Source organism: Triturus cristatus, chromosome 10 (genome assembly GCF_964204655.1).
Source record: "Triturus cristatus chromosome 10, aTriCri1.1, whole genome shotgun sequence".
Taxonomy (NCBI): Eukaryota; Metazoa; Chordata; class Amphibia; order Caudata; family Salamandridae; genus Triturus; species Triturus cristatus.
In genome coordinates, this window is record NC_140593.1 from 835,348,075 (window position 1) to 835,374,049 (window position 25,975).

The following is a 25,975-nucleotide window of genomic DNA, read 5'->3' on the forward strand; positions in this document are numbered from 1 at the left end:
CTCAGCTCGTATTAAGGGACCGGGAGTGAGGGACACCGAGTGCTCTAGTGCGCTTTTACCGGCCGGCGAGTGCAATGGACAGGGTGTCGAGTGAGGGGAGGGGGTTGTGACTGCATTCAACGGGCACTTTACAGTAACGGCGGCGGCTTCCGTCCCACCCAGCCCGCTACTTTCCCCCGTACCTGCTCAAGCCACGCTCCTCCCGTGGGAACGTGGCGGGGCGACTCGAGGGGTCGGTGGCCTCCTGGCTTGCAGCGGTCTTCTCTGCTCGGCTCTGTGCTCCTGTCGTCACGTCCTTCGCTTCCTCGATCTCTCTCCTGTCTCCTCGTACTCCTTGGCTCGGTCTCTCCTTCTTCCTCCTGGGAAACGCCGTCCGTCGTCTTCCGGGTATCCGCAGCCTTTATCCGCCCCTCTACGATGACGTCCTCGGTGGGCGGGGTTTCGTCCAAGTGGAAGGCCGCGTTAAAGGAGCCCGGTCCCCGTTCCAGAGTCCAGTCCTGTGTGGGAAAGGAATACCACTCTGAAGCGCTGTGGTCCGCTGGTGGCTGTAGGGGAAGAGAAGGTGATGAGTCCCACGGGTACCCTGCTGTCGGGGCGTAACTCTCTTCCCCGTCACACATGGGAACCAAACAGACTCCACCTAGGCTTTGGAGGAGGCTGCAAAAGATCTACAGCAGTGGCTTCTCTGTTGCAGTTGGACAAGTGGCAGACCCCTCTCCATGCTGCCCCCAGAGGTAGCAGTGGTGACGTGCGCATTGCTTCTTGGATGTGTAGGTCATCTGGGAGAGGTGGAGATCAGAAAGAAGACTCTAGTCTCTGTTATAGAACCTGCTCCACATCAGCCTATTCGAGTTGTTGGCCATTCAACTGGTGATGAAAGCCTTCCTACCATTTATCAAAGGCAGGCTCTCAGACAAAACCACTGCCATGTAGTACTGCAGCATGCAAAGCGGAATGGAATCTTGGGTCCTATACTAGAGGGCTGTAGTGTCAGGGTATTTCCCTGGTCTTCAACCACCTGGTGGGATCTTTGAACACAGAGTTTATGAACTCAGCTGGTGGCACCTGGTGGATCACGAATGGTGGTCACACCCAGTGGTAGCTAAGGGCCTCTTCCAGCAGTGAGAAGAACCCTGGCTAGATCTTTTCCCCACGGCCAAGAATGCCAAGTGTCAAATATTTTGCATCCTGAAGTTTCCAAGAAGGCTCTCTCTCAGAGACGCATACTGGATAGATAGAGTGGAGTATGGGAACTTATATGCCTTTCCCCTGCTGATTCTCCTGCCTGAGTTCTGAAGAAGATCAGGAACGACTTGGCCAAAGCCATCCTAATGGCTCCGGATTAGGCCCGGAGCGTGTGGTACCCAGAACCTCTGGACTTGAGCAGCTGTCCTCCGAACAGACTACAGCTTCAGTAGGGTCTCCTTTCACAGCAGCAGGACAGGGTCCTGCATTCAAACCTGCACAATTTGCACCTCCATGAATGGAGATTGAGTGGCAGCAGTTGACTAGTTTTGGTCTTCCACCAAAAGTTGTGGATGTCTTCTTGGCTGCCAGGTGTCCCTCTCCAAAGTCCATCTATGCTAGCCCCTTGAACAAATTTGTTTCTTGGTGTTGCATCCACAATAATGACTAATTGCAAGCCAAACTATCGGATATCTTGTTATTTGTTTTATCTTTGGCCCACCATGGACTTGCTGTTAAAGGTTATGTGTGGTCCTTTTGGTCCTTTTTGCATTTACCAGACCAACCATCCTTATTCAAAGCACTCATTGTGATGAGGTTTCTAAAAGGTTTGGCTCATTTGTTTAGACCCTAATCCTTTGTGAGCCCACAGGTGGATCTTAATTTGGTTCTCACTTTCCTAAGATACATGCAATTCGAACCAATGCACAGCTGTCCACTACATCTCCTGACTCTGAAAACTTTCTTTCTGGTTGTGGTGACTTTGGCTCACAACATGATTGACCTCAAACTCTCTCAGTGTAGCCAGCATACACTACCTTTTTAACAGAGAACGTTGAGTTGTGGACCCAAACCTTCTTTTTACCAAAAGTCATAACTGTTTTTCACCTTGGACAATTCAAGGTTCTTTTCTCCACCTCACCCCTCGAAAGAAGAGGAGAGACTCCATCGCCGGGACCCCAAAAGATCTTTAAGGTTTTATATTGATTGCGCAAAAGACCATCTGGTGCATGATCAGCTCTTTGTGGGGTTTACTGCGGCAAAAAAAGGCAGAGCAGAAAAGGACTTTGTCATGGTGGATAGTCTTCTGCATTAAGATCTTTTACACACTGGCCAAGAATCAGCCTTCAGAGTGGTTGAGGGCCCACTCCGCTGTTTCATCCTGCAGTACTTTTAAGGGTTTGCCTACACAGCGCATGCGCTGTGCTGCGAGACATATTGTTTATAATTCAGCGGGCTTACAGCCTGCCCACAGCATACCATTAGTTGTTTTTGTTGTCACTGTCATTTGCAAACTTTAGACTGCTTAGCTCCTGTTGGCTTGCCTTCATTTTTTGAGTTAGATCCACCCAGGAAATGGTCAATTTACTTCTGTTCTCGTTTTTATTCTTCCTTGTCCTTTTGCAACATACTTTTTATTTTATTTTATTTTATAAATGTTTCAGTATTATTCTGGCATGTGAAATGTGCTTTCCTACTTTTAACACAGGCATGCAGCTCCTTATTTATGTTGCTTTCACCCTATCTGCCATCTCCATTGATGTTTTTGTTACACCCACAATTGTACCACTCTATGCCAGTCTATTTCACTCAAAGCCACTTCAATCTATACCACTCTAATCAACGCCACTCCACTCTACTATGCGTCACTTTATGCAACTCCACTGTCTACTTTATGCCACTCCCCTCCACTCTATACCACTCTACTCTATCCCACTCCACCCCACACAGTGCCACTCCACTCTACTTTGCCACACTACTGTTTGCCACTCCACCATAGGCCACTCCGCTCTACACCATTCTACTCTACTGAACTCCACACCACTGTATGCCACTCCACTCTATGCCACTCCACCCCTTTCTGTGGCACTTTACTATACTCTACTCTACACCACTCCACTCTACTGTGCGCCACTCCACTCTATGCCACTCTACTTAGCTCCACCCCACTCTATGGCACTCTACGCCACTCCACACCACTCTACTCTGTCACTTCATTCTATGCCACGCCTTTCCACACAATGTTACTCTACAGTATTCCACACCACTCAACTTGCCTCTATACTCTACTCTACGTCACTCCAATCTATGCCACTCTCGTCTACTGTACGCCACTCCACCCCACTATATGCCATTCCAATCTACTCTATGCCACTCCACTTTACGCCACTCCACACCAATCCAGTCTGTCTCTCTACTCTGGACTACTATACTCTACGCCACTCCACGCCAATCTATCCTACCCCACTCCATACTACCCCACTCATCTCCACTCCTCACCACTTTACTCTATGCCATTCCACGCTACTCTGCCCCACTCCTTTCCACTATATGCCACTTTACTCTGTTCTCCTCTACTCTCTTCCACTCTCCTCCATGCAACTCTCCTCTACACCACTCTACTCTATGCCATGCCACTAACTTTGAGCCATGCTGACACCAGTCACTCTGCTGTGCAACATGGCTAAAAGACAGTGGCAAGTCAATAGCTCTCACATCAGCGAGACCTGTTGACTTTGCCAGTGATTGTTAATATGAGCCATTACACAGACTCACCAAGTGGGGAGGTAGTGCTTTGGTATGTATCTTAAAGATGAGGAATCTGTGATTAGAAGTATCCATCAGAAGAGCAAGTTATTTACTTTAGGTAACTCTCTCTGGTGGATACTAACCGTAGATTCCTCCCTCCTCCACATTCTGTGAAGTGGTCTCTTATTCCATTGTATAAGGTCCCAAATTAGAGATCTGCAAACGGTTGCCTGTCATTATTGTCGGGCTCCGCATCCCAGGGCACTGAGAGAGTTAAGAAAGAAACTGACGTCAGTGTTTAGGGATGGTGTTTATATATGGCGCCATTGTCACTTCCAGGAAGGAACTAGGTAAACGTGGAGCCACACGGCACCACCTATCAGTGCATGGAAGCAATGCTGTTTAAATCTTCTGGATTCAGTCTCCTGCGGATATTATAAAGGTGAGGAATCTGCGGTTAGAGAGAATATCCACCAGAAAGAGTATTGCACGAGGTAGGCAACTTGTGCTTCGAGTTTTCTGCTAATCACTCTTTTAAGTTCTGCAAGGATCCATTTTGTCACATGTCATTTCCAACCTCAATTTCGAATACCATGGGACTTTGCTCACCAATAATAGCATTTAAATCCATCAATACACCTATGTCAGTAAAAACACTGTTGAAGCCTCTTCTTCTCTAGGCATCCAATGCCACAAACACTGCCTGCTCCACATCCAGATGTCTATGTCTAGCACCTACCTGAAACATGATCCCACCAAAACCAAACTCCTCCTATTCACCACCAACAAGAAGTAACTCCTACTCCACACCTGGCTTGAAGCTGTGAAGTTCAACTAAATTTTGACCCACGCCAAGTGACTCAAATTCACTGTGGACACCAACCTTTCCCCAAGGAACACATAACAAAAATCTAGACCGCTTGGAACCAGCTGTCTCTACTAAAAAAGTGAAGCTGTTCCTCCCAGAAATCGAGTTCTAAACTGCTGTTCGAGTCATTGTACTCTTACATTGGGCTGGAGGTAGTGTCCTGCTCCAGGTCCTCCCCGATTCCACACTGGCCCGCCTTTTTTTACATTTGTTTTTTTATTAGATTTAACATATAACATACATTTGTGAAGTATATACATTTGGCACACTGTGCTCAATACTCTTTGTGCTTACTTTATACTCCCAACTTGTGAAACAAAAAGGCACTGGGACATAACTCTGCCAGAGAATTGCTGTCCCCTGTCATGGTGCCGTGCCTTCCTGAGGACTCGGGTCCGGAGTCAAAGTTGTCCTGACCGTTAGTATAGTTCAGTTACTGAAGGAAGGAGAGGAAAAGATCCCTTAGAATGATCCACAGGCCTTCGCTGCTTCTCCCGCAGGCATGTTCCTCTGTCTGCATCTAGTGGACTAGCTTGCACCATAAGGAAGCTGCAGGGACCAAGACAAGGGCAAACCAGCGGGAATCTGGCGAGAGAAGTATCTGTTATCTAAGCGATCTCCTGCTTCAATGCTCCAGGCACATAGCCTATGCTCCTTGTATGATGAGGCCATATGACATTGTATGTATGCATATATGGGTGTGAAGTTGGGATTACTGAGTGAGCATACATGCAACCTTAGGCTGTTGTGTGGGTATGTCTGAGTGGATCCAAACTCCTCACTCCTTGTGGATTTGCAGCACGCACTGACGGACATTATCTAGTAAAGGAGAGTTGTTGTTCAGTTATGGTGTCTGTGGTCTCCGTGGAAGATTTGGAGACAGTTCCTGGACTGGGAAAAAATCAGTTGGCGACACTTTTCTGGTATATGAAAGGAAAAAGACTGCATAAGGCAGATACTGTGCACAATTCTAGCATCCATCTTCCGGTTTGTTAATGAACTCATTTTAGGGAAACACTGATAGTAGAATTTCTGCCCTTCGAGATATGAAACTGCATCCTATCCCCTTGAACTGACTCCTTTTAGATAGACCAGGAGATATCAGGTGGCACAAGTGAAAAAATATGTCTTATTTTCCCCACTTTTTCTACTCCACGTGTAATAGATATTTTATGTGTGTAATCCACCCTTTGAATTTCTATTAAAAAAAAATCATTTAACAGTTTTATACCCATGAGATCAAAACAGGTCCTCATCAGGTTCTGTTGAGAAACTTCTTTGCAATACAAAAGTATTAGCTGATAATATATTGTTGTGTTCTTGCAGCTTCAACGGGCACTGGCAGATGGTATTGCATAAAATACTACATAGAATGGACTTTGGGTCAGCACCTTGCTTGTGATTGGATGACTTTCTTGTCTAGCAAAATTCCTTTCTCCTTATTATGTGGCTTTCAACTCTATTCTTGTGTTTATCCCTTCCAGGGAGGATACTCATTTTACCTTATCTTTTTATTGGATGGCTTGTATCCTTCCTCTGCTAATTCCAGGAACTGTTTTTTCTTTTTGTTTTGAGTTTTATTAGTCATCATCATCATCATAAACTTTATTCGGTTTCATCCAAACCATCAAAACATACTTAAATAACAATCATTAATTAAAATGCTTCTACACAAATTCCAGATAAATTAAATATAATTATTAGTCATTTAGCACTTCATAGGAGTGCATGTGCGGCTCTCTTCTCACCCACTCTTCATTATGGTTCTCCCCACCCTGTCTCTCTCTCTGCCGTACACCTCGGGTATTCCCCTCCCTCTGACACCGAACATTGCTGTAGCTCGGTATCACGCATGCTCTCTTCCTTTCACTGCCTCTCATTTTCTGATCCTTCCCAATCACTCCTGCGTTGCCTCTTTTTTTGTCACCCCCTCCAGCCGCCTCCCACTACCCACCGCAATGTAGATTTTCCTAGTAATTTATGAAGAAGGTCTTAATTTTATCAAAGACACAGAGGTGAGTATTATGCCTTCTGATCTTGCTTTATTTCAATAGCAGCAGTCAAGATAAAAGAACAACTACAAGTCCCATGAAACTAAGCAGGATTTAGCCAGTGAGATGAAAAACGTAACATATACAATAACCAATGGAATGGCAGCTCTGTGTGTAATACCCAACTTGACTGCGAACATTCCGCTTTTATTGTGTGAGAAGTCAAAGATAAATGTTAAACAAAGGTAAAATAGAAAACACAATAGAAATGGCTAAAGAAAACAGCGAACGCATCTTGGCAAAAGTCCACAAAGGGAGGCGTCATCATGAGAAAGGAAGATAAAAAATTCAAACGTCCACGTGTGACTAGAGCTGAAGACGGGCACCTGGCAGATACATAAAGAGATGCCTGAGCTTTATGTAGAAGTAGGTTGTTGAACTGAAGTGGCTGTTAGGGTGGGAAACAGAGAACAAATTGAGAGCATGTTGAGTTGGGGTGATACTCGCCTCCATGCCTTTTCTAAAATTAAGACTTTCCTTCATAAATTACTGGGAAAATCTATATTTTATGGCAAGACCGGAGGCTCCTTTTATGCTTCTTTAAAGCATATTAATCACTATACCAAAAGCAGTTTCAACAAGTTTACAATAGAAAGTGTGAAAAACAGACTCTTTAGACCAATCAGCTGAGCTCAGAATATCCTCCAGACGAGAGCCAGCCCCAAAAGCTTTAGAAGCCATGGCTCCTCTGGCTGAATGGGCACATAAAGAGGAAGTATTAGTAGCTGCAAGGGACATAACACACTTGACCCAGCAGACAAGAGTAAGGGAAGTAACAGGTTTGTGGGGTTTTCTGAAGGAAATGAGGAGCTGGGTATCAGAGGAAGACCTGAGATCAACTGTGTGATGTTCAGAAAGTTTGAGACATTGAGCCACATAAGTTTGGGATGTTGAGGAAAATATGGATAGAATACAGAAGTTAAATTCGTTTTTGTATGTTTGCAAATGGTAAAGAGAACACCTGTAGGAGTAGATTGCTGAGAAGAAATATATAACGCTCTAACATCTAACAGATGTTTAATGGAAATAAGGCATAACAACATGGTAAATTTAGCCAATAACATTTTCAGAGATAGTGCATCATTATCTGGTCATGACAAAAACAAATTTAAAACAACATTCCCATCCAATTTTGTGCTGTATTTTGGAGTAGGAGGGTTACAAAATGTAACTCCCTTTAATAGACGACAAGCAAGCAGATGTTCTCCAACTGGTAGAGAGATTTTGTTTAGGAGACAAAATTCCCAGAAACGTTTCGCAAGTTCTGCCAAAGGTTTGGATTTTGTTCCTTCTAAATGATTTATGTACCTGATAGCAGATATGTTGTCCATGCGAAAAAGGATGGAGCAACAAATCTTGTCTTTTGCAAAGCTTTTGATGGCAAAGGAGCCTGCAAGCATTGCTAAACAATTGATGTGCAATCTGGACTCCTCTCGTGACCATGTACCTCCAGTCAAGATTAGTCCAAAATGGACACCCCAACCCGCCAGGCTTGAATCTGATTCTAATACAAGATCTGGGGCTCCTTGAAAGATTGACATGCCGTTCCAGACATCTAAATGGTATATCCACCATCAAAGTTCCAGTTGGGAGTCCACATCTAGATTTACGGAGTCTGAATACGCTAGACCTCTGCACAGGCGATGGATTTGTAGTATTTGCAGGGCGCAAAAATGTTAGGGCCTGGAAGCATAGCTTGAATGACGAGAGAAGACCCACAATCCTTGCTAGGGATCTGAGAGAGATGATGGACTTTCAAAGAGTTTGAATAATTTCTGATTTTATGGACTTTATTTTTGCCATTGGAAGAAGTAGGGTGGCCGAAGAAGAATCTATTAGAAAGCCCAAAATTCTATTTGTTTTGATGGGATTAGCATGGACATTTCTGTATTGCTTAGAAAACCTAGGTCTGAAAGAAGGGAACATGTAGTTTGAATTTGTGACTGTAGAGAAAGAATGGGTTGACACATTAGGAGAATGTTGTCTAGATATATTATTAACCTGATGCCTTAAGCTCTGAGGAATGCTACAACCGGTTTAATCAGTTTGGTAAAACACCATGGGACTGATGAGAGGCCGAAAGGAAGAGAGGAAAAATGATAGGTCTGCCCCTGCCACCGGAATTGGAGGAACGTTCTGTGATCTAGGAGAATGGGTACGGATAGATAAGCATCCTGATGGTCCAGGCGCGCCATCCAGTTGTGTTGTTGTAAGGAGTCCCTGAGATGGACAATAGTTTCCATCTTGAAGTGACGATAATCAATTGGTTGAAATGCTTGAGGATGATCACAGGTCTCATTTTTTTGTTCTTCTTTCGAACCAAAAAGAGAGAACTGAAAAGCTCTGTAGGGTTGGGAGAAGTTACCTGAATTGCCTGTTTGATGAGAAGAGATTCTATTTCCAAGGAAATAAGGTTGGACAATTCTGTGGAAAATTATGGAGGAGCAAACACTCGTTGGACAGGAGGTGAGTAAAATTCTATCGCGTAACCTTGGAAAATGTTTAAAACCAAGGGATCGGAAGTTATGGACTGCTATATTGAAAGGAATAGACAAAGATGGCCTCCTACAGAATAAAGGCCAGAAGTAAGACTATCTTGTTCGTGACCTGTATCTGGAACTTTTCTGGCCTCCCAAACCTCGACCTCTTTGTGGATAAAATTGCAGCCTGTATTTCTAAGGAGTGGCGTTGTAGGAGCCTTTCGATCCTTGATGTTAGTAGTTACAGCCGGTAAAGTGGCTCCTGCCTCTACCGGCCCAGGCAAAAACACGTTGTGAAAAAGCTTTCCTGAGAGACAGCTGGGCCTTTTCAAGAGAAGCAAACGTAAACACGTATTTACTCAGTTCATTGATAAAGGAATCTCCCAAAAGGAGTCCTTCCGCTTTAGTTCCAGGGACTGTGACAGCAAGGTTAACCAGTTTTGGATTCAATTTCAGCAGAAGGCCTTTTCTGAGCTCATGAGTCATGACCGAATTGGCATAGCCTAACAAGCAGAAGGATCTTTGCTCCCAAAGAGATCAAACTTCTGGATCTATAGAAGAATTATCCAATCAGTCCAACTCCGCCAAATCAAAAATCCGGGCCAGAGGACCCACCATATGTAACAATTTGTCCTGGCATGTGGACCATGCTTTGTCTTTATTTGTTTATTTTATTTTGCTAGTCTTTATAGGGCAAACTTGACACTTGTAGGGTATCGGAGCATTTTACAAATTTATAGAGAGGAGCATAGTGATAACAATAAAATCATATACGAAGAAGAAAGATACAGGACATAGGTAGCACCCAGAAAAGGGAATACGCTTCACAATTTTCAATGGTAGAGGAGATAACTCAGTATAAGCCAACCTATCATAGACAATAAAACTGTTGGATATGGCAGTATCAAGAAACGGTAGGGTAGAGTCAGGAGCACTAAGTTTAAAACACTGCAGTTGCCTGTGAGAGTAATCATGAATGTTATTGAGGGAAGAAGGGTATCTTAGTATCTAGGGAAGACATTTGTTCATAAGGAGTGCTTTGACTTCTTTCTTGAAGGAAACAGTTGAGGGATTGATTCTGACTTCAGTGGGCAGTGTTCCAAATTCTTGGGGCCATCTAGGAGAAAGATCTGTGGTAAGGTGTTTCTTCTTGCAGAATTTCTGTGGTTTCAGAAGAAGGGTGTTGGAGCTTCTTGATGATCTGGAGCCACTAGAAAGTTTGAGTTATTGGGCAAGATACTTGGGGGTTTTGCAGTGGAGGGCTTTATGTGTCATGCAGGCAACTTTTAGCTGGATTCTTGCTTCGGATGGGAGCCAGTTGAGGGATTTCTGATCAGGGGTGATGCAGTTGTTTATTTTTGAGCCGGTGATGAGCCTTGCAGCTGCGAAGAGCTAAGCCCTTAGAGAACCCAAATTAGATCTGGGCAAGCCAGAGAGGGTTTCCCTTCCATAGTCCAAGCTGGGAATCACTAGGGCTTTCACTGCATGCTTGAAATTGTTGGCGGGGAGTAAGGGTTGTAGTTTTCTTAGAATGTTCTTTTGGTGATTCGCCCTTTTTGTGGCGCCACTGATGTGCTTCTGCTTGTTGAGGTTCTTGTTTAAAATTACTCCCAATTATCTCGCTGAATCAATGACCTGTGGAATGCAGTTGAAGGCTGTAAGATGTTTCAACCATTCTTCAATGACAGGTGACTGGTTGGGTGGGGCAATTAGGAGCAATTTGTTTTATTGAGTATTTAGTTTGAGGTTATTGGATGTTAGCCAATTTTGAGTTTTCTGTAAAGTTGTGTTGAGGGAGCGGTTGTCTTCTGGGAAGGCAACTTTTAGGTAAAGTCGGATCTCATCAGCGTACATGTGGTAGTGGATGATGGCTGAGCTCAGAAGTTCCGTTAAATGCTCCATGAACAGTTTGTAGAGAGTGGGCGAGAGTGAGGAGCCCTGGGGGACACCTGATGTGACCAAAGTCGTCTGTGATAGTGAGTGATTAACCTCGACTCTTTGAGTCTTGTTTTGGAGATAGGAGGTTAACCAGTTAAGGACTGTTCCTGAAAGCCCCATGCAGTGTTCCAAGAGGTCTAGTAGGTTGTCATGCTTAACCGTATTGAATGCCAACGATGGGTCAAGAAGGATTAACAGACATGATTGGTTCTGATCCAGTATTTTTAGTGTATTGTCCACTACTATGTTTGTCGTAGCCGATTCAGTGCTGTGCCTTGGACAAAAGCCAGATTGAAAATAATCTAATAGTCGGAATTGTTTGATGTAGTTACAGAGTTGGATTTGAACACATTTTTCAAGGAGCTTTGCCAGGGTAGGAATATTGGAGATAGGTTTGAAGTTGTTTAAGTCGGTTTGATCTGCTGTTTGTTTTTTTAGGATAGGGGAAACCTGACTAGTTTTAGTCAGTCCTTGAAGGAGTGAGGCATTAGTAATCTTGGTCTAAAGTGGGAGTTTCGAGGGTAAGATCTCTGTGAAGAAATTGGGAGGTAGAGGATCATTGAAGTGGTTGGATGGTTTTAGCAATGTTAGAATCATGTGGATGACACTTTCCTCAAAGGTTTTAAAAGAGCTCCATTATGCTTTGTTTTTGGGGAAGTGCCTAGTGGAACATGAGCGAACAGTAGTCTTGGAAGCAAAGAGGATGGGATGAGGTGGGAGAGTACCCTGTTCCAAGGCCGTCTGCAGGTCCTTTCTCATGCGTTCTGCCTTCTGAACAAAAAAGAGGCACATTTCTCTGTTTGGGAGTGGACTAGATCCAGCAGGAGACAAATTGGGCATGCAGTTTGATTGTACTTTTAAAAGCTCAAAAAGTTTTGTGGGATGATTACTGGCTTGATCCAGCTGGTTTCTGAAGAAATTTGCTTTCGAAGTTCTGATGCTTTTGTGTTATCTGTTCCTCAATGATCTCAGGTGCTTGAGGTGTTCAAGGGATGGAGCTGATCTCCACTGATGTTCAGCAAGCCTCAAGTTGCGCCTTTCTGCATTAAGGCTACCATTATACCAAGGTTTAGAGTCTTTTCCGGACACTCTTTTAAACTGTAGTGGAGCGATCGAGCCAAGGACTGTCTCCATGGAACACGTGTAGTGATTTGTAAGATCATAGGCATCTGACATCTCACGAGGAGGAGGCAAGATGTTGTGGCAGAGAGGGGGTCAGTTCATTACAACACCTTTGCGTGGATCCTTGCCGAATTTTGAGAAAAAAGTGATCATGGAAGGGTCTATGGTAGGAGTAAGGGAGATTCTCCAAATGAAGGCCAAACCCAGCCATGTGGAAAAAAGGGGCGTGTTGTGGAGAGCCAGGCCCCACCTCGAGGAGGAAGAAGACTGTCTCAGAAAGTGCCGGACGGAAAAAAGGAAGCAACGGGCCTCACCGGAGTAGTATCGCACAAACCGCAATGGTAGCAGGTGAGAGCACCACGAAAATGGCGGGCGCGGTCCAAGTTGCACTGCGCGATCAAAGCGGCGCTCGTGGAGAATGCGGCTACATGCCTACTGGGCTATAAAATGGGCAGAAACACAAGTGTAATAAGCTGCACCTTAAAAATAAACACTACAAAGGCAATAAAATGAATAAATATTAATGAAAACTGTTATTTATAAATGAAGCTGTAAAGTATAATACTTATCTTGACTGCAAGCAACAAGAAAAGAGAACTGTTCACAGTCAAGTTAGGTATTATACATAGAACTGCCATTCCATTGGTTATTGTATATGTACGTTTAGGTTAGGTTAGAAGGCATAATAGAAGCCTCCGGAGTTGCCATAAAATTTGCTTTGGCAATGCTGAATGCTTTCAAAAGTGTGCCGGCATTGTCAAAACCATTAGCAGCGACTGACTTGTAAATATAAAAAGGTTATTTTCTACTTTGAAGGTGGCCGCCAGATTGCATGACACCTTGTGGCATGATGCAAAGTTGTGACGAATGTTGAAATTATTAAAAACGTTGTTTTCTATACTTTTAAGAGTCTCTAACATTGCATCATGCTACGTCTCATCACGCAACATGGCAGCCATCTTGGAAGTTTAAAACATTATTTTCTCTACAAGATGGATGCCACCATCTCATGTGCTGCAGCGTTGCATCATGCAACTTGGCTGCCATCTTGAAAGATAGTAATGACGACCTGAAAAGCATTGGCAGAGTGAGGCTGATTGACTTTGCCAATGTTTGCTTTAAAGTGGCACTTTTTCACTAGGGCATTTTTATAATCTTTTGCCTAGATCCCATGAAGTAAAAGATTGCTCATTACCCCATGAAAATGTCAAGGGGTTCTGCTTGTACTGGAGTGAAATCTTTTTTTATGAAAGACCTGCTGGGGCTTTGTGGTGTGGAGATTATGATGTGGATTTTTTCTTTTGACTGCGCTGCAGAACAAAGAAAGGAAGGCATGCAGGAGGAGGGGGAGAGTTGGGAGCACTTAAGAACAGCTTTTGAAGTTTGCTGCCAGAGTCAGTGGGGGCCCCAAGGTGTGCCTCGTACCCCCTTTCAAATGAAACGTTTAAGACTTCCTAACTTTATCCGTGCCTGAGGCCTACATGGAAAGATGCACCCGTGGATCACACGGAGTTTTCGGCTGAGCTGGGCCAAAACTTGTCGCTGTAGAAAGGAGACTGTGACAAAGCAAGACCGACAGTGAACCCAACAGGAAGTCGAGCGTCGGCCCGCACACAGAGAATTGGGGGCTCCGCAGAGGTTGCTTAAGGCGCACGAAAAATACATCCTTGTCCACAATGAATGGAAAAGGTGTTTAACTGTTGGCTGCGCCATGCAGATAAAAGTAGGAGTTAAAATATGAAGGTTACTTTGGACCTGTGAGTGTTCTTTTCATTAATTTTGCCCTATGTACCTATTACTGTATCTGCTTTCCATAGTCTAAGATACGTGGTGCAAAGACTGGTCTTATTTCACATATGTAGTCAGTGTTAGCGGGGTGTGGCTTAAGAGGGAAAGAACATGTCTGGAATCACAGCAGGGCTACGATTAAATGAATTCCTTGCAGATTGGTGGGGTTTTCTGTAGGGACGCTCGCAGACACACAGTTGCGTCAGGACATCCGCCAGCCGTGACTTTGGGCATTTTAAGGCCCAGGTAATGGAGGTGGTGGATGCAATGTTTCTGACACAGCACCTGCCTTTAGCACTTCTCAGGTGACTGCGGGCACAGTACCAGGCACTTGAAATCCAGCAATGCTCACCTCGTTATCCTCCCATCTGCCTCCCTCCACCATCCTAGCATTCTATCCTGGCGGTGGTGGAGCCACCACCTGACATTGCAGCATGTGTTTTTTTTTTTTATTTTAGTTTCTGCTAACCTGCCCTGCCACAGCCATTTCTGTGGAGCAAGTCATACCTCTTCATCCACAGCTTTTACTGCCTACTCACTGGAGTCTGCCAGCCTTCAAAATGTTCTCCTGACTGGGAGGAATGGAACAATATGCTCATTGGCGGAAAAACGAATGAAAAAGAGAAGTGTGATGAACCTAGCTACCAAGTGGCGCCATGTGGTAGAAAATGCCTCACGCCAGTCTTGGCTTTTCACTCAACAGCACTTTCCATGTTGGGCTATTTGGACCCATATTTGCAATGTTTAAAGTGACACTACAAGCCCCCCAATGGACAGCTAGAATTGGCTGAAGGGCGTTGCACATGGTATGGGACGGCTTTGGCCGTGAAGGAGATGCAAGATTAGGTGGGCTGGATAACTCCAGGCACATCATAGTGGCCTCTACCTCGGACGACAAGGTGTCATTCTACCTGCCATTCTCAAATCCATGCCTAAAGCCATGGAGTAATTGACGGTACTTCCTTCAAGCTGATGGACAATGTGGAAACCAGCTTAATCGCGGCCAGATCACCACCTACCATTTGCGGAGGTTAGTGAACAGCCCAGGGTAGCTGATGTGGGGGAAATCAAGCTTCTGCCCAGTCATAGGCCACGGAGTTGCAATTTAAAATACCTATCTGCTCCTAAAGATCTCTTTGCATTTGAGGTACTACTTCACCATAGGGCTTTTGGTAGTTTAGGCTGCCCATGGCCGCTGCAGCACAACAGAGTGGAAATTGCAGTATTGCTCAAATACACTAAAGCCTCACATATCCTGACCTCTTACTTGACATTTGTTGGACTTTTATGAATTCTGCAAATCTGATGCTATGGAAAATGGGTTGTGGAGCCATGTAGTTTCTGTCATCAGCACTTCTCCCTTTTTCCACAAGAGCAGTACAAACATGAATGGCAAAATATCCTAGTTTGCAAATGTTTGCCACTTAATGCACCATGTGCTGCATAATCTGATAATTTTAACTAGAAAAATTGTTTGGAGCTCAAACGGATCTAAAGTTTAAAAAAAATGTGACTTGTGTTGCTGCGAAGTGGAGAGACATTTGCAAAGGATGAGTGGTTTGGTTACCTTTCTCGATGCTGTATTTGTATGTTACACTGGTTCTAATGAGGCAAAATCTTTGCAGAGACCTAGTATGTTAAAAAATGTCAAAATAATAAAGTATCAGAAAATGTACTGCGTACCGCTACAGCCTTTTCTGCTGCAAAATGTAGTCTGTACTCCAAAATAATGTTGTAATCCATTGCTGCATAATTCCAGAGGCCCCAAAGCAGGCAGCACATGTTAAAAGTGCTTGTGCATGAAGCAGAGAGACCGTGAAGTTTGTGAACTTCGTTTGATGTGCGTGTGAATCCCGCATTGCTGATCCCTTGCGAGTTGCACTACTACTGCTGAAACGAGGCCAATGGAGGTACCAATGGGTGAGGCGGACTGGCCTCAAGGGTCCTGCGACCTCAGTGACAGTCACTGTTGCTCTACGGCAGTGGTCTTCAAACTTTTTAATGCTGCGCCGCCCCCCAGTTTAACTTTGAACCTGGAAAAGATGTGTACCTCTTGTGCATCCGAGCACGCGGACTCTTCATCCCTGCACACATGGACACTATAATGGTAGCCCTGAAGGGCCTGCAGGAGGAAGGCACAAAAGCAAACTTGAAGTCTGTCTTACTCTCCACACACATTTCTCATTCCGAAGAGGGTCCTATATCTGTTGCTTTCAGTTTCGGTTGGGGTTGCGTAGTTCGGGTGGGGCTGATCTTCGGTTCGCGTTATCCCTGCTGGACCAGCTGCGTCATAGAATGCGGAGTCTTGCTCTATGACGTAACCGGCGTTGCTTGGAGACCGGCGGTAGTGGCTGCCGGGTAAAGCTGCAGGTGGCGCATTGAACAGTAAACTTGCCTGAGTCCGTGGGGGCCTCACGTCTCTCTGACCACGTGTCTTTTGGTTTAACCCGTCTCGCGGCTAATCCGTTCGACCTCAGGTGAGTCATTTGACCAAAGTGTGCGTCTGCATAAACCCAGACGAGCTCCTGTACACAGGTGTGTGAGCCTCGGCGAATCCTAGCTGTCCATTGAGTTTCTATCGGGGATCAGCTGAGCAAGTTCTTCCTAGAAATAATGCGAGTTCTTTGCTGCTGCGTGCCCATCGGGCTTTCCCTCTATCATATGTGTCCAGTGGTGATGTAATGTTGAATTCTGGAGCGCCTACTCGAGGGCCAAGTGTCTTTTGTGACCTTTTCAGGTCTGCTGTAAGTCAAAACCTATTTGAATGTATGAAAATTATTATAATTAAAATAGTTATAGGGACTTTCAGCTAGCCCTCCAATTCAGCACCGGCTAACTTCGGGAAACATCGTTACACTGCATGCAACACAATGCATGCCGTTACAACGCAGTCATTACAACGACCGCGCTGTAACAATGCATGCCATTACAACGCAAGTCGGAACAACAACTTATTCTAGGGGAGAGAAGGTGTCGGATTTGAAATCCTGCACCTTCCCTACAGTTTGTTGCGCAGACTGGAGTTGGAATAGTAAATTATACTATCCTAACATCCAGCTCCCCCCTAGAGCAAGCAAGGCGTTGTTCCATCCTGCGTTGTAATGGCATGCGTTGTTACAACGCGGTCGTGGAAATGACCGAGTTGTAAGGGCATGCTTTAAAATAGCATGCGATGTAACGTGGCATATTCGCTAACTTCACTCCTAGGGGCAACATTCCACCTATTCACGAGGAGCTCATCTTCACACAAAGTAGTTCCCTTCAGTGTCAGGGACTACTTTGGCAACGTGTGAATTCTGATACCAAAATATATTTTTGCTTTTAGACAATATTTTTTATGTTTAGAAGAGTCCAGCTGCTTCCGGGAAAATACAGTTTTAAGAAAGCCATAACAAAATAAAACAAGCTTTGACACAGCCAAAAAGCTGATTGCACGCCCATTGACTTTGTTAATGCTCGTTTTGAATCCTATAATTGAGGACTGGAAGCCAGCGGGTATCTGGAGGGCGTGGCCATCCCCTCATCCAAAGCCACTATGTATGTTCACACAGTAAGGGAGCAATATAGGCTTGTGCAGGGCCTTGGAGTTTAACTTCGCATAGATCTGTTCGAGACTAGAGGTGGGCGAGCCAAAGAATTAATAGGGCGAGCTGAGCCAAGGGTTGTTTGACGCTTAGTCGGTGCACAAGCCGAGCCATGTAAATCATACAACCAACATCACACAAAATTACCTCTTCAAAATTCAAAAAGTGCATTTCTTTAACATGTGGAAGATTTTACATCAAAATAATACATTATAGCCCTGCATTGATATGCACCTATTAAAAGTGATGGGTTTTAAACGTGAACTTAGATCGCCTCCTTATGGGTTCGAGGTTCCAATAGCCCACGAGCTGAGCTAGAGCCAGGCTTCAGGCTCAAGTCTGCCTCGAGCTTTCAGTGGCTCGCCCCCTCTATTCTAGACCCACTGGATCTCAATAGATTGCGGCGATTAAGGGCGTGGAGTTCGGATCTGGGAGTTTGTTGCTGTTCTTGGATCTGTCCAAAGACTTCGAGGAGCAGTTCTGCATATATGCCAACACTTTAGAACAGGAAACTGGCCAATTTTGAAAAAAACAAAACAGGGGGACTGTGTATTCCTTATTGTCTTCTATTGAAGCAGAAAGAATTTCAGGAAGCAGACTACCTCCTTTGCTACACAAATCGAGGATGTCGGCTTGGATGGGGCCCACCGACTTGTATGCTTCTGCACTAAGTGCTTCGACTCCAGCACATGCCCTGGGTCAGTCCAATGGTTGCCACCTTCCATACTGAAAAGTACAATTTTTTTTCAAGTTTTTTTTTTTTTTTAAAAGACCTGGAACATGTACTGGCTCAAGACTCGTCAGTTTTCTTTTGGCAATTGTGCATCCGTTTTCTTTAATAACCGTACAGGGTGTTATAGATAGCAGTAAAATACTTTTCAAGTCATTGCTTTCTGTATTTTGCTGTGTTTAGTGAACATTTCTGGAGGTGGAAAAATACAGAATTTGCTGACTGATATTTAATTTTTTTTCATGGCCTTGACATTAAAACACCGGACGTGCTGATTAAATACTAAACATTTGGCGATATTAGTCCACAACCAATAAACGTGGTCTCATGGCTCAGTGAGGCCTGAAAGTACAGTGCTTGGATGAAACCATTCTTGCACTAGGGGACGTCAGGGGCACAGACCGGGAGTAGTTTAAAGAGTGCTCTGGGGAGCCTCGCCCTGAGACCCCGGGTAAATGCTTTTACGTGGGGAGTGGCTGGCGGGAAGGAGCTCTATTGTCACTCCAACAACTTGCAGACAAGTCTGCGCAAGAACCCAACACCTGCCAGTATATGGCTCACTCTGAGCTGCTGACAGGCGAATTTGTCACACTGCTTCTATAGTGGCAGAGCAGCCTGCAGGCCATGTCGTGTTTACTCAGCTAGGCCCCGTCTATAGGCGGCAGAGCAGGCCGCGCAGCATTTTCTAGAGCGTCTCTTGCGCCAACTCTACTAATCTCCGAGTGAACTACCATTTTGCGCTGCAAAAAAAGCTGCAGATCTATTGGTTCATCTATTGCTTTGGTGAACCAATGAAAGGGCTCGTTCGAGTTCACTGTTTCCCCCCGTTTAGAGATACAAATGCGGAAAGGAGTTTCAGTTTATAGGTAGGGCCACTCAAATTATTCAATTTTGTGGCCGCAATGTTTTCCACATAATTATGCATTTGCCTCATATTCCACCATCTGCTGCGTAATCCGCAGTTTAGAACAAAAAAAATTTCCTAGTTTAAACGGATCAAAAGTTACTAAAAACGCTGCAACATGAGTTGCACATTTCTGTTGCGTATTTCAGTATTTTGGTGGCAAAGTGGTACTTAAGAGGAGAAACATGTGCCCAGATAGTATTAATATGTTTAAAAATTCAAAAATAATGAGTTAATACTAGCACGTAATGTGTTGCCTTACGCTGCATAATTTGCCTTTTCTTGACACATAATTTAGTTAACCCTGTTACAAAGTGTAGTCAACCCTGATGCATAATGTGGTCCTTCTATGCCGCATGATTACATTAACCATGGGTATAGGTAAATCCTGTGGTGGGGATGGATACCTGAGGATTAGGGAGTGTACCCTGAGGGTACTCACAGCAGTAAAGAATAACTAGGAGAATGTGTACATTCCACACAAGATTCCCAGGTTATTCCTCATTCTTACTGGGATCAAGCGTAGTACGCAGGTGAATTCCTATAGATTTGCAATAAATCTGCAGATATCAAAATTCTGATGTGGTCAAAAATTCACTATATAAACACCATCGGAATTATAGAAGTTTTTAAATGTTTATTTCTTTTACCTTCTATATTTAAACTATGGATTCAGGTTATAGTAATTCAAGGCCAGTTGTACCACTTCTTTGCATTTATAAGATCATACTTTTCTCTGATATGTATTAAAACTAAAGAGGGTTTTAAGCCTGTTATAAGCATCCCTGCCAGCTATGAAGCATGTACACATCTCTTTTAAAATATTGTGGCATGGATATTTTTTTAATTAGAAAAATGAATTGTAAGCATTTGACCGTGATGTTTAGGCAGCAGCATGTATTATATGCTCACAATAAAAAACAAATAAAAAAAGTCACATCAGCTTGCCATAGCTAGACCATCTTGCTTTGCTAACGCTTTAACTAGACTCTTCTCTGGGGCTTGAAGCCAGATGGGGCTGTTGTCTAGATTCAGTAGTATGTGATTTGTGAGTCGAAGAGGGCATTAAGAATGAGGCGATGGGATAGTGCGCTTTGATGAGGTACGTCTTAGGCAGGGGTGGCTGGTGGAATTTGAAACTGGTGAGGCGTATGCAGAACTAATCAACGTATGCGAGCGAACCCGACAGCAATCAGGGGGGTGCGGGGGATTCTCCCCCACGAAGATTTTTTTTTTTTAAATTAGCATCTTTTTGGTGCGATTTTCAGCACTAGTTCTGGGATAAATGGACTAAAAATTCAGTTATTCTAGGCATTAATAAAAGAAAACTCATACATTATTTTAGAGAATTTCTGGGTTGCCAAGCAAGTCTGACTTCTGAAGAGGGCTAGGGTACTAAGCAAGACTGCTTTGGCTCTACCCCTTCCAATAGAAAACACTAGTTAGCAATGTGAACAAGTTCAATGGACAAACCTGGGGTCTAGGGAGAGTCCCTCTCCTGAGAAAGAAATGTAAAAAAAGATTGGCAAATGGTGCATTTTAAAGCAAATGAATGCAGCGATAAAGCAAGGCTTATTAAGTAGTGGGAACGTATAGTCTTGAAATATTAAACACATTAAAAACTGCCCCGTATCTTCTTGCATTTTTTTGTTCAACAGTTACTGTAATATGTAAATTGTTCTGCATGACAACTTTAGCCCTTTAAAATCTATGCTTGCCCAGTGTCTTGCACTGCATGCAGCATTACCTTTGGAAAAATATGCTCTAACCAGACTTCGGGAAGCACCCACAGCTGCTGACTGTAACCAGTCTTGTAGAAATATGTGCAGACAAGTCTTTAAGTGAGATGAAAAAAGTGGGTGCTCCCTATAAAGGAACATGCCAAATACATTTCTGTGAGCCCCATAGTGTGCCATCAGACCGGTATTTTGGTTTCTCTCAGAGATGTAATTTTATCCTGATAAATGGCACAACAACTGACATACTCCTAAAGCCTGTCAGTATGAGCGAGCGAGTATGAGTATGAGCGACCTGCCTACGGAATATTAATTAGGCAGATCACAAAACCTATTTTATAAAGCGAAAGAAAACATTTCTCATGTGTAAAATTAGATGTGTACATCGTAAATAGCCATTTTGTGGTTATAAACTCTATAATTTTGCGAATTGGAGAGTTTGCTATCACAACATTACTGCATGGTTTGCCTCATTTTGAAGAGGAAAACTCGAAATACGCGTTATTTACCAAATGTGGTAAATACCTCTTCATTGGTAATGGTATTTACCAGATGTGGGAACCACAACCACCATAATCTGCCAAATTGTAATAAGGTCGTCAAAATCTTAGCAATTGCAAATGCAGCATCTGAAAATGAATTTCCTCCAATATACCTCCCTTTGGTTCAAGGAATTGTGCAGGTGGATTCAGCAACTGAATAAAGCACTTCTTCCACAAATAAGTGTTTTTTTTAGTTATTACTGAACTGTAAATCCGCTGCAGTTTTGAAAATAATCTACTCAGTTTTTCGATCTCGCTGCTCACAGCAACATCTACTCTGAGAACATCTTGTTGTATCAAGCGTTCCCATGGGTTTGCTGGATTTAGTTTTACAGAGGCACAGCTGTCACACGATTACACAATCTAGGGGACCCTAGTCGCGGCTTGCAGACCGCAGTACTCTCGGGGGTGGGAGGCCGAGGGTGAATAAAATTTAGAAAAAAACGTACCTGACCGCCTCTGCTCCTGGCCCACTGTCCGCGTTGGCGCCTCTGCCCTCTTCAAACAGGAACAGCACGTCAGCACTTGAGGGCAACCCCTCAGCCAATCCTGGCGCTGCTGCAGCGCCAGGATTGGCTTACAGCACGGTTATTCTTCGCCCGCCGCCTGCCCATTAGGAGACCGAGGGGCTCCTAATGGGCATGCGCAAGCCACTGCAAACACAAGTGCGCATGACTGGGCACGGGCGAAAAATTCGCTCACCTTCCCCACTCATGCGCACTTGTGCTGCCTACTGCCTGTCCCTGGCTGGTGGTCTGACAATGCATGTCAGTCAACATGACGCCGGACCGCCCACCCCCTTCAGACTCTGAAGGGGGTGGGCGGTCCGACGTCATGCTGACTGACATGATTGTCAGTTCTCCCTCGGTGTCTCTGAACTTAAGTAAACTGAGTCAGTTTACTTAAGTTCAGAGACGCCGAGGGAGCTGCAGGCGCGGGCGGAGGGGGGGCAACGCCCTAATGGACGCACCGCTTCTGGTCTTAGGACAAGCTGACGGACAGGCTTGCAAGATGGCTGAAGGTTGTGGAAACATAATTGGCAGAGCGTGTCTGCCATGTGTAAATGGGTTGGATTATGTAGAGGAATAGGAATTAATTTGTGATGGTGGAGGTAGAGTGTGGCATTGGGGTTGTGAAGGAAAGATTGAAATAGCAAGTACTTGTGCTTTGGTTGCATATAAGGTGGAGCAAGGGACAGAAATATGCGAAGGCTTCGCGAAAAGTGGAGCGTGCCAAGGCAACTAGAACGGTCCTTTTGGAAGAGGATTGGCAGTTTGGGAGGATCTTCTTGAAGAAGGGGATCTGAATGAATGGGCAAATGTGCTGGAGAGCGGGTTTTGGAAAATGATTCCCCCCCCATCTAATGGTGGGAGCGTGCGGGAATCTGAAGTAGGCAACGGGACAGCACAGGGGCCTGAGAGATTGTGGTGTCAAGCTCAAGTCTAAGGCAAAGAATATAGCTTCTCTATGCATTTATTCCCTCCTACATTCGAGCCACGTGAATGTCAGCTTAGGGCCATGTTTATTAATTGCAGTTTAGAAGTATTTTTGTTGCTACCCAAAGTCTAGTAAACAAAAGACAGATATTGAGAATGTAATGGCGAAATTACAAAGTTTATGGCAAAATGATAGAGGTCAGAGCTGTTATGGCGGTGATCAGGAAGGTGGTCTAGGTTTTGTGTTATGGGTCTTTTTGCAGGCTGCCATGAGTGTGTGCATGTTTGCCACTGGGTTTGTGGGGCGGATCTCTGTAGGTCCTGTTGACTTGGTTGATGCAGGGGTCGCTTCTGGTGGTTTTCTGCCATGTCACCATCACACTGCCATGGGACCTCTGCCTTGGCCTGGGTGGGCTTGCCCCATTGATTGCCTGTTCTTCATTTATGAGTTCTGGCTGATAGGGCAGGTGGCTGCCTGACGTATTGTCTCCAATGCTATAAAACATAGCTTGAGTGGGCTTTGGCTGACCCCAGGTGACTATCATTCTCTCACTTAATGCTATTGGCTATTTTGTGTATAAATCCACTTCCTATGGATTGCTTGCATTCAAGAGCTTGAAGAACTATTTAACTTCTCAAATGTACACTAAATCATCACCCATTAAAGTCTATCACATACATTGATTGTGTATAGAAAACAGTCTTTTTGTTTTTTTTGTTACACTGCAGCTAGCTTTTCTTTAAATGTTTTAGTCAGGACTCTTATTAAAAGCCAGACACATTGGCTTTGCCAATGCTTAATATGTGTGCCTGGTTTTGCCTGTGTGCAGCTTAAGTAGTATGTTATCATTGGGCAGGTTCTATTCTGTGGGGATTCTTGTTGTCACTGGGTCGTAGCTTCCATTGGTGCCACTGGTGCAGTGGCACCGGGGCCCACTGAACCCTGGTTACTGCTCTATTTCCCAGTTCGACCAGGGCGGCCATTTCTTTCCTTGCCCTCAGGCCCATGCCACACTGACCACGTCACTGGTTGCCACACAGGGGGGCAGGCTTTCTCTGGTATCACGCAAATGACACAACGATACTGTATACCAGGAAGCTTGTTGAGGCGGGTGAGCCGGGAGCTCACTGGTGCTTGGGTCTTCCTTGTTCCGCAGGGGAGGTCTCGCTGTTCGCACACAGCAGCACAGACACCCCATTCAGATCCCTGCTCACTGGCACTGCTGGCACACGTCCCTGGCGCATGGAGATCCTGTGCCTCCGGTTTTCCTGGCTGCGATGCCAGCTGCTTGGCTCCTGCTAGCATCCAGTCCACAGACCCGCGTCCTCCCGATCCCAGCGGACTGTGGTTAAACTCTTTATTAATTGGGTGATCCCAGGAATGTTCATTGCGGTGGAAAGTACATATTGTTTAGCCAAGCATCTTAAGAACTGGCGCTCCCCACAGAGCAGCCAAAGTCAGGATGGGCACGGTAACAAAACATTTTTTTCCCAGTAGAGGCATCACTGATAGTGAAATGTGCGTTTACTAGGCACTGCCTATGTGCATATAAAGATCTGCTTGTGTGAGGTAATTGAACCCTTCCGTATGTTATACCTGTATATCATTGTGTCTGTGAGGGAAGCTTGCACTCCAGATATCCCTGTTCGGCTTGTTCTTTGTGTGATATGTTGTAGAGAGAGGTACTGCTCCTATTAGATCTGTAGCCTGTGTATTAGGGAAACTTTCACTGTGACTGTTTGTTTTACTGGTTCCATTACTGCATTTTTATTAAGTATGAGCAACCAGATCCTTTGATCAGTCCATTACTTGTTGCACTTGTCTCTCAACAAGAGTTTTTGATGATATATTCCATATTTCTTATTGCAGGAATATGATTCCTCTGTACGACCCGGACACTAACCTGTTGATACTGGCTGGGAAGGTGAGTGGTCATTGTGGGCATTGGTGCAGAGAAAGGGGCGGGGATGGTACTCCACTAATGATGGATGGGGTTGCGATGCCTATGTAGGTAGCACTACTGCTTATTTCCTGGAAGATATGGATGCCTTTGATGAACTTAAATGCGATGTGTTGTTTGTGTTCATCTTTATTTAATTAATAAGCACGCAGGTCTCTCATGGCATCTTGGCGCTAAAATGCAAAGTCCAATTTTTGTGACGCCGCCTCACTTTTTTTTATCATACACCAGTTCAGACCTCTTCTAAAACCCTGCAAGGCTATATGCTTGTTGAGTGTGAACCACACCCCTTAAAGTGTAGCATCAGTAATCGCCTGTGTGGCCTAGAGGTACAGACTGCTATGGATTAAGATCCAGATGTAGGCCGCCTACTTTGGTTTGAATCTAGTTTGAATCCACATGTAGGCCACCTGCTTTGGTTTGAATCTCGTTTGAATCCACATGTAGGCCACCTACTTTGGTTTGAATCTCGTTTCAATCCAGATGTAGGCCACCTACTTTGGTTTGAATCTAGTTTGAATCCACATGTAGGCCACCTACTTTGGTTTGAATCTCGTTTGAATCCAGATGTAGGCCACCTACTTTGGTTTGAGTCTAGTTTGAATCCGATGGTCACTTTTTGGGGGTCTGCGGACCAGATCTGTGTTGCTTGTCATCAGTTTCTAGATCTATGTTGCTTGACAAAGGTTCACAGATCTGGGTTGCTTTCTGTTGTTATCCTCCGCTTTCTTTTTTCTGACTGGCATCTTGTCTTTGGCTGGTGTTTGGATTGGTTAGGTTTGAAAATTCCTTGGTCATTTTTTTCCTGCATAACAGATAATTTCTCTTAATAGCTAGTATTTTGTCCCTTCAGGTTGACTAGTAGCTGGTTAATTTCTCAATGTCCCCTATTTCTCAATGATGTACTCACCAAGAGTTGGGTGCACTTGTAGTTTTAATCCTAATCGGTCCAGTCTGTTATTTTTGGTATAAAACACTCTCTCTGGTGGGCCTTATTTGAGTTTTCTTCTATGTCTGATAATATTTGTCTTTTTTCAATGTGTGTAAACCACACACCTCTTTTTTAGTTTACAGCTACCACAGATGCCACACTTAGTCCCATATTTGTTTTTAGGATTATG

At 44.4% G+C, this 25,975-nt stretch overlaps 1 protein-coding gene across 1 annotated transcript in view; it reads left to right on the forward strand.

The window, feature by feature from the left end:
- The window catches only part of CORO7 (coronin 7), an 850,148-nt gene that overhangs the window by 642,822 nt on the left and 181,351 nt on the right, over nucleotides 1-25,975 (forward strand). The window contains exon 10 of the mRNA XM_085628451.1: nucleotides 24,764-24,818. Within this exon, the coding sequence (XP_085484577.1) occupies nucleotides 24,764-24,818 (55 nt within the window). The remainder of the gene's footprint in view (nucleotides 1-24,763; nucleotides 24,819-25,975) is intronic.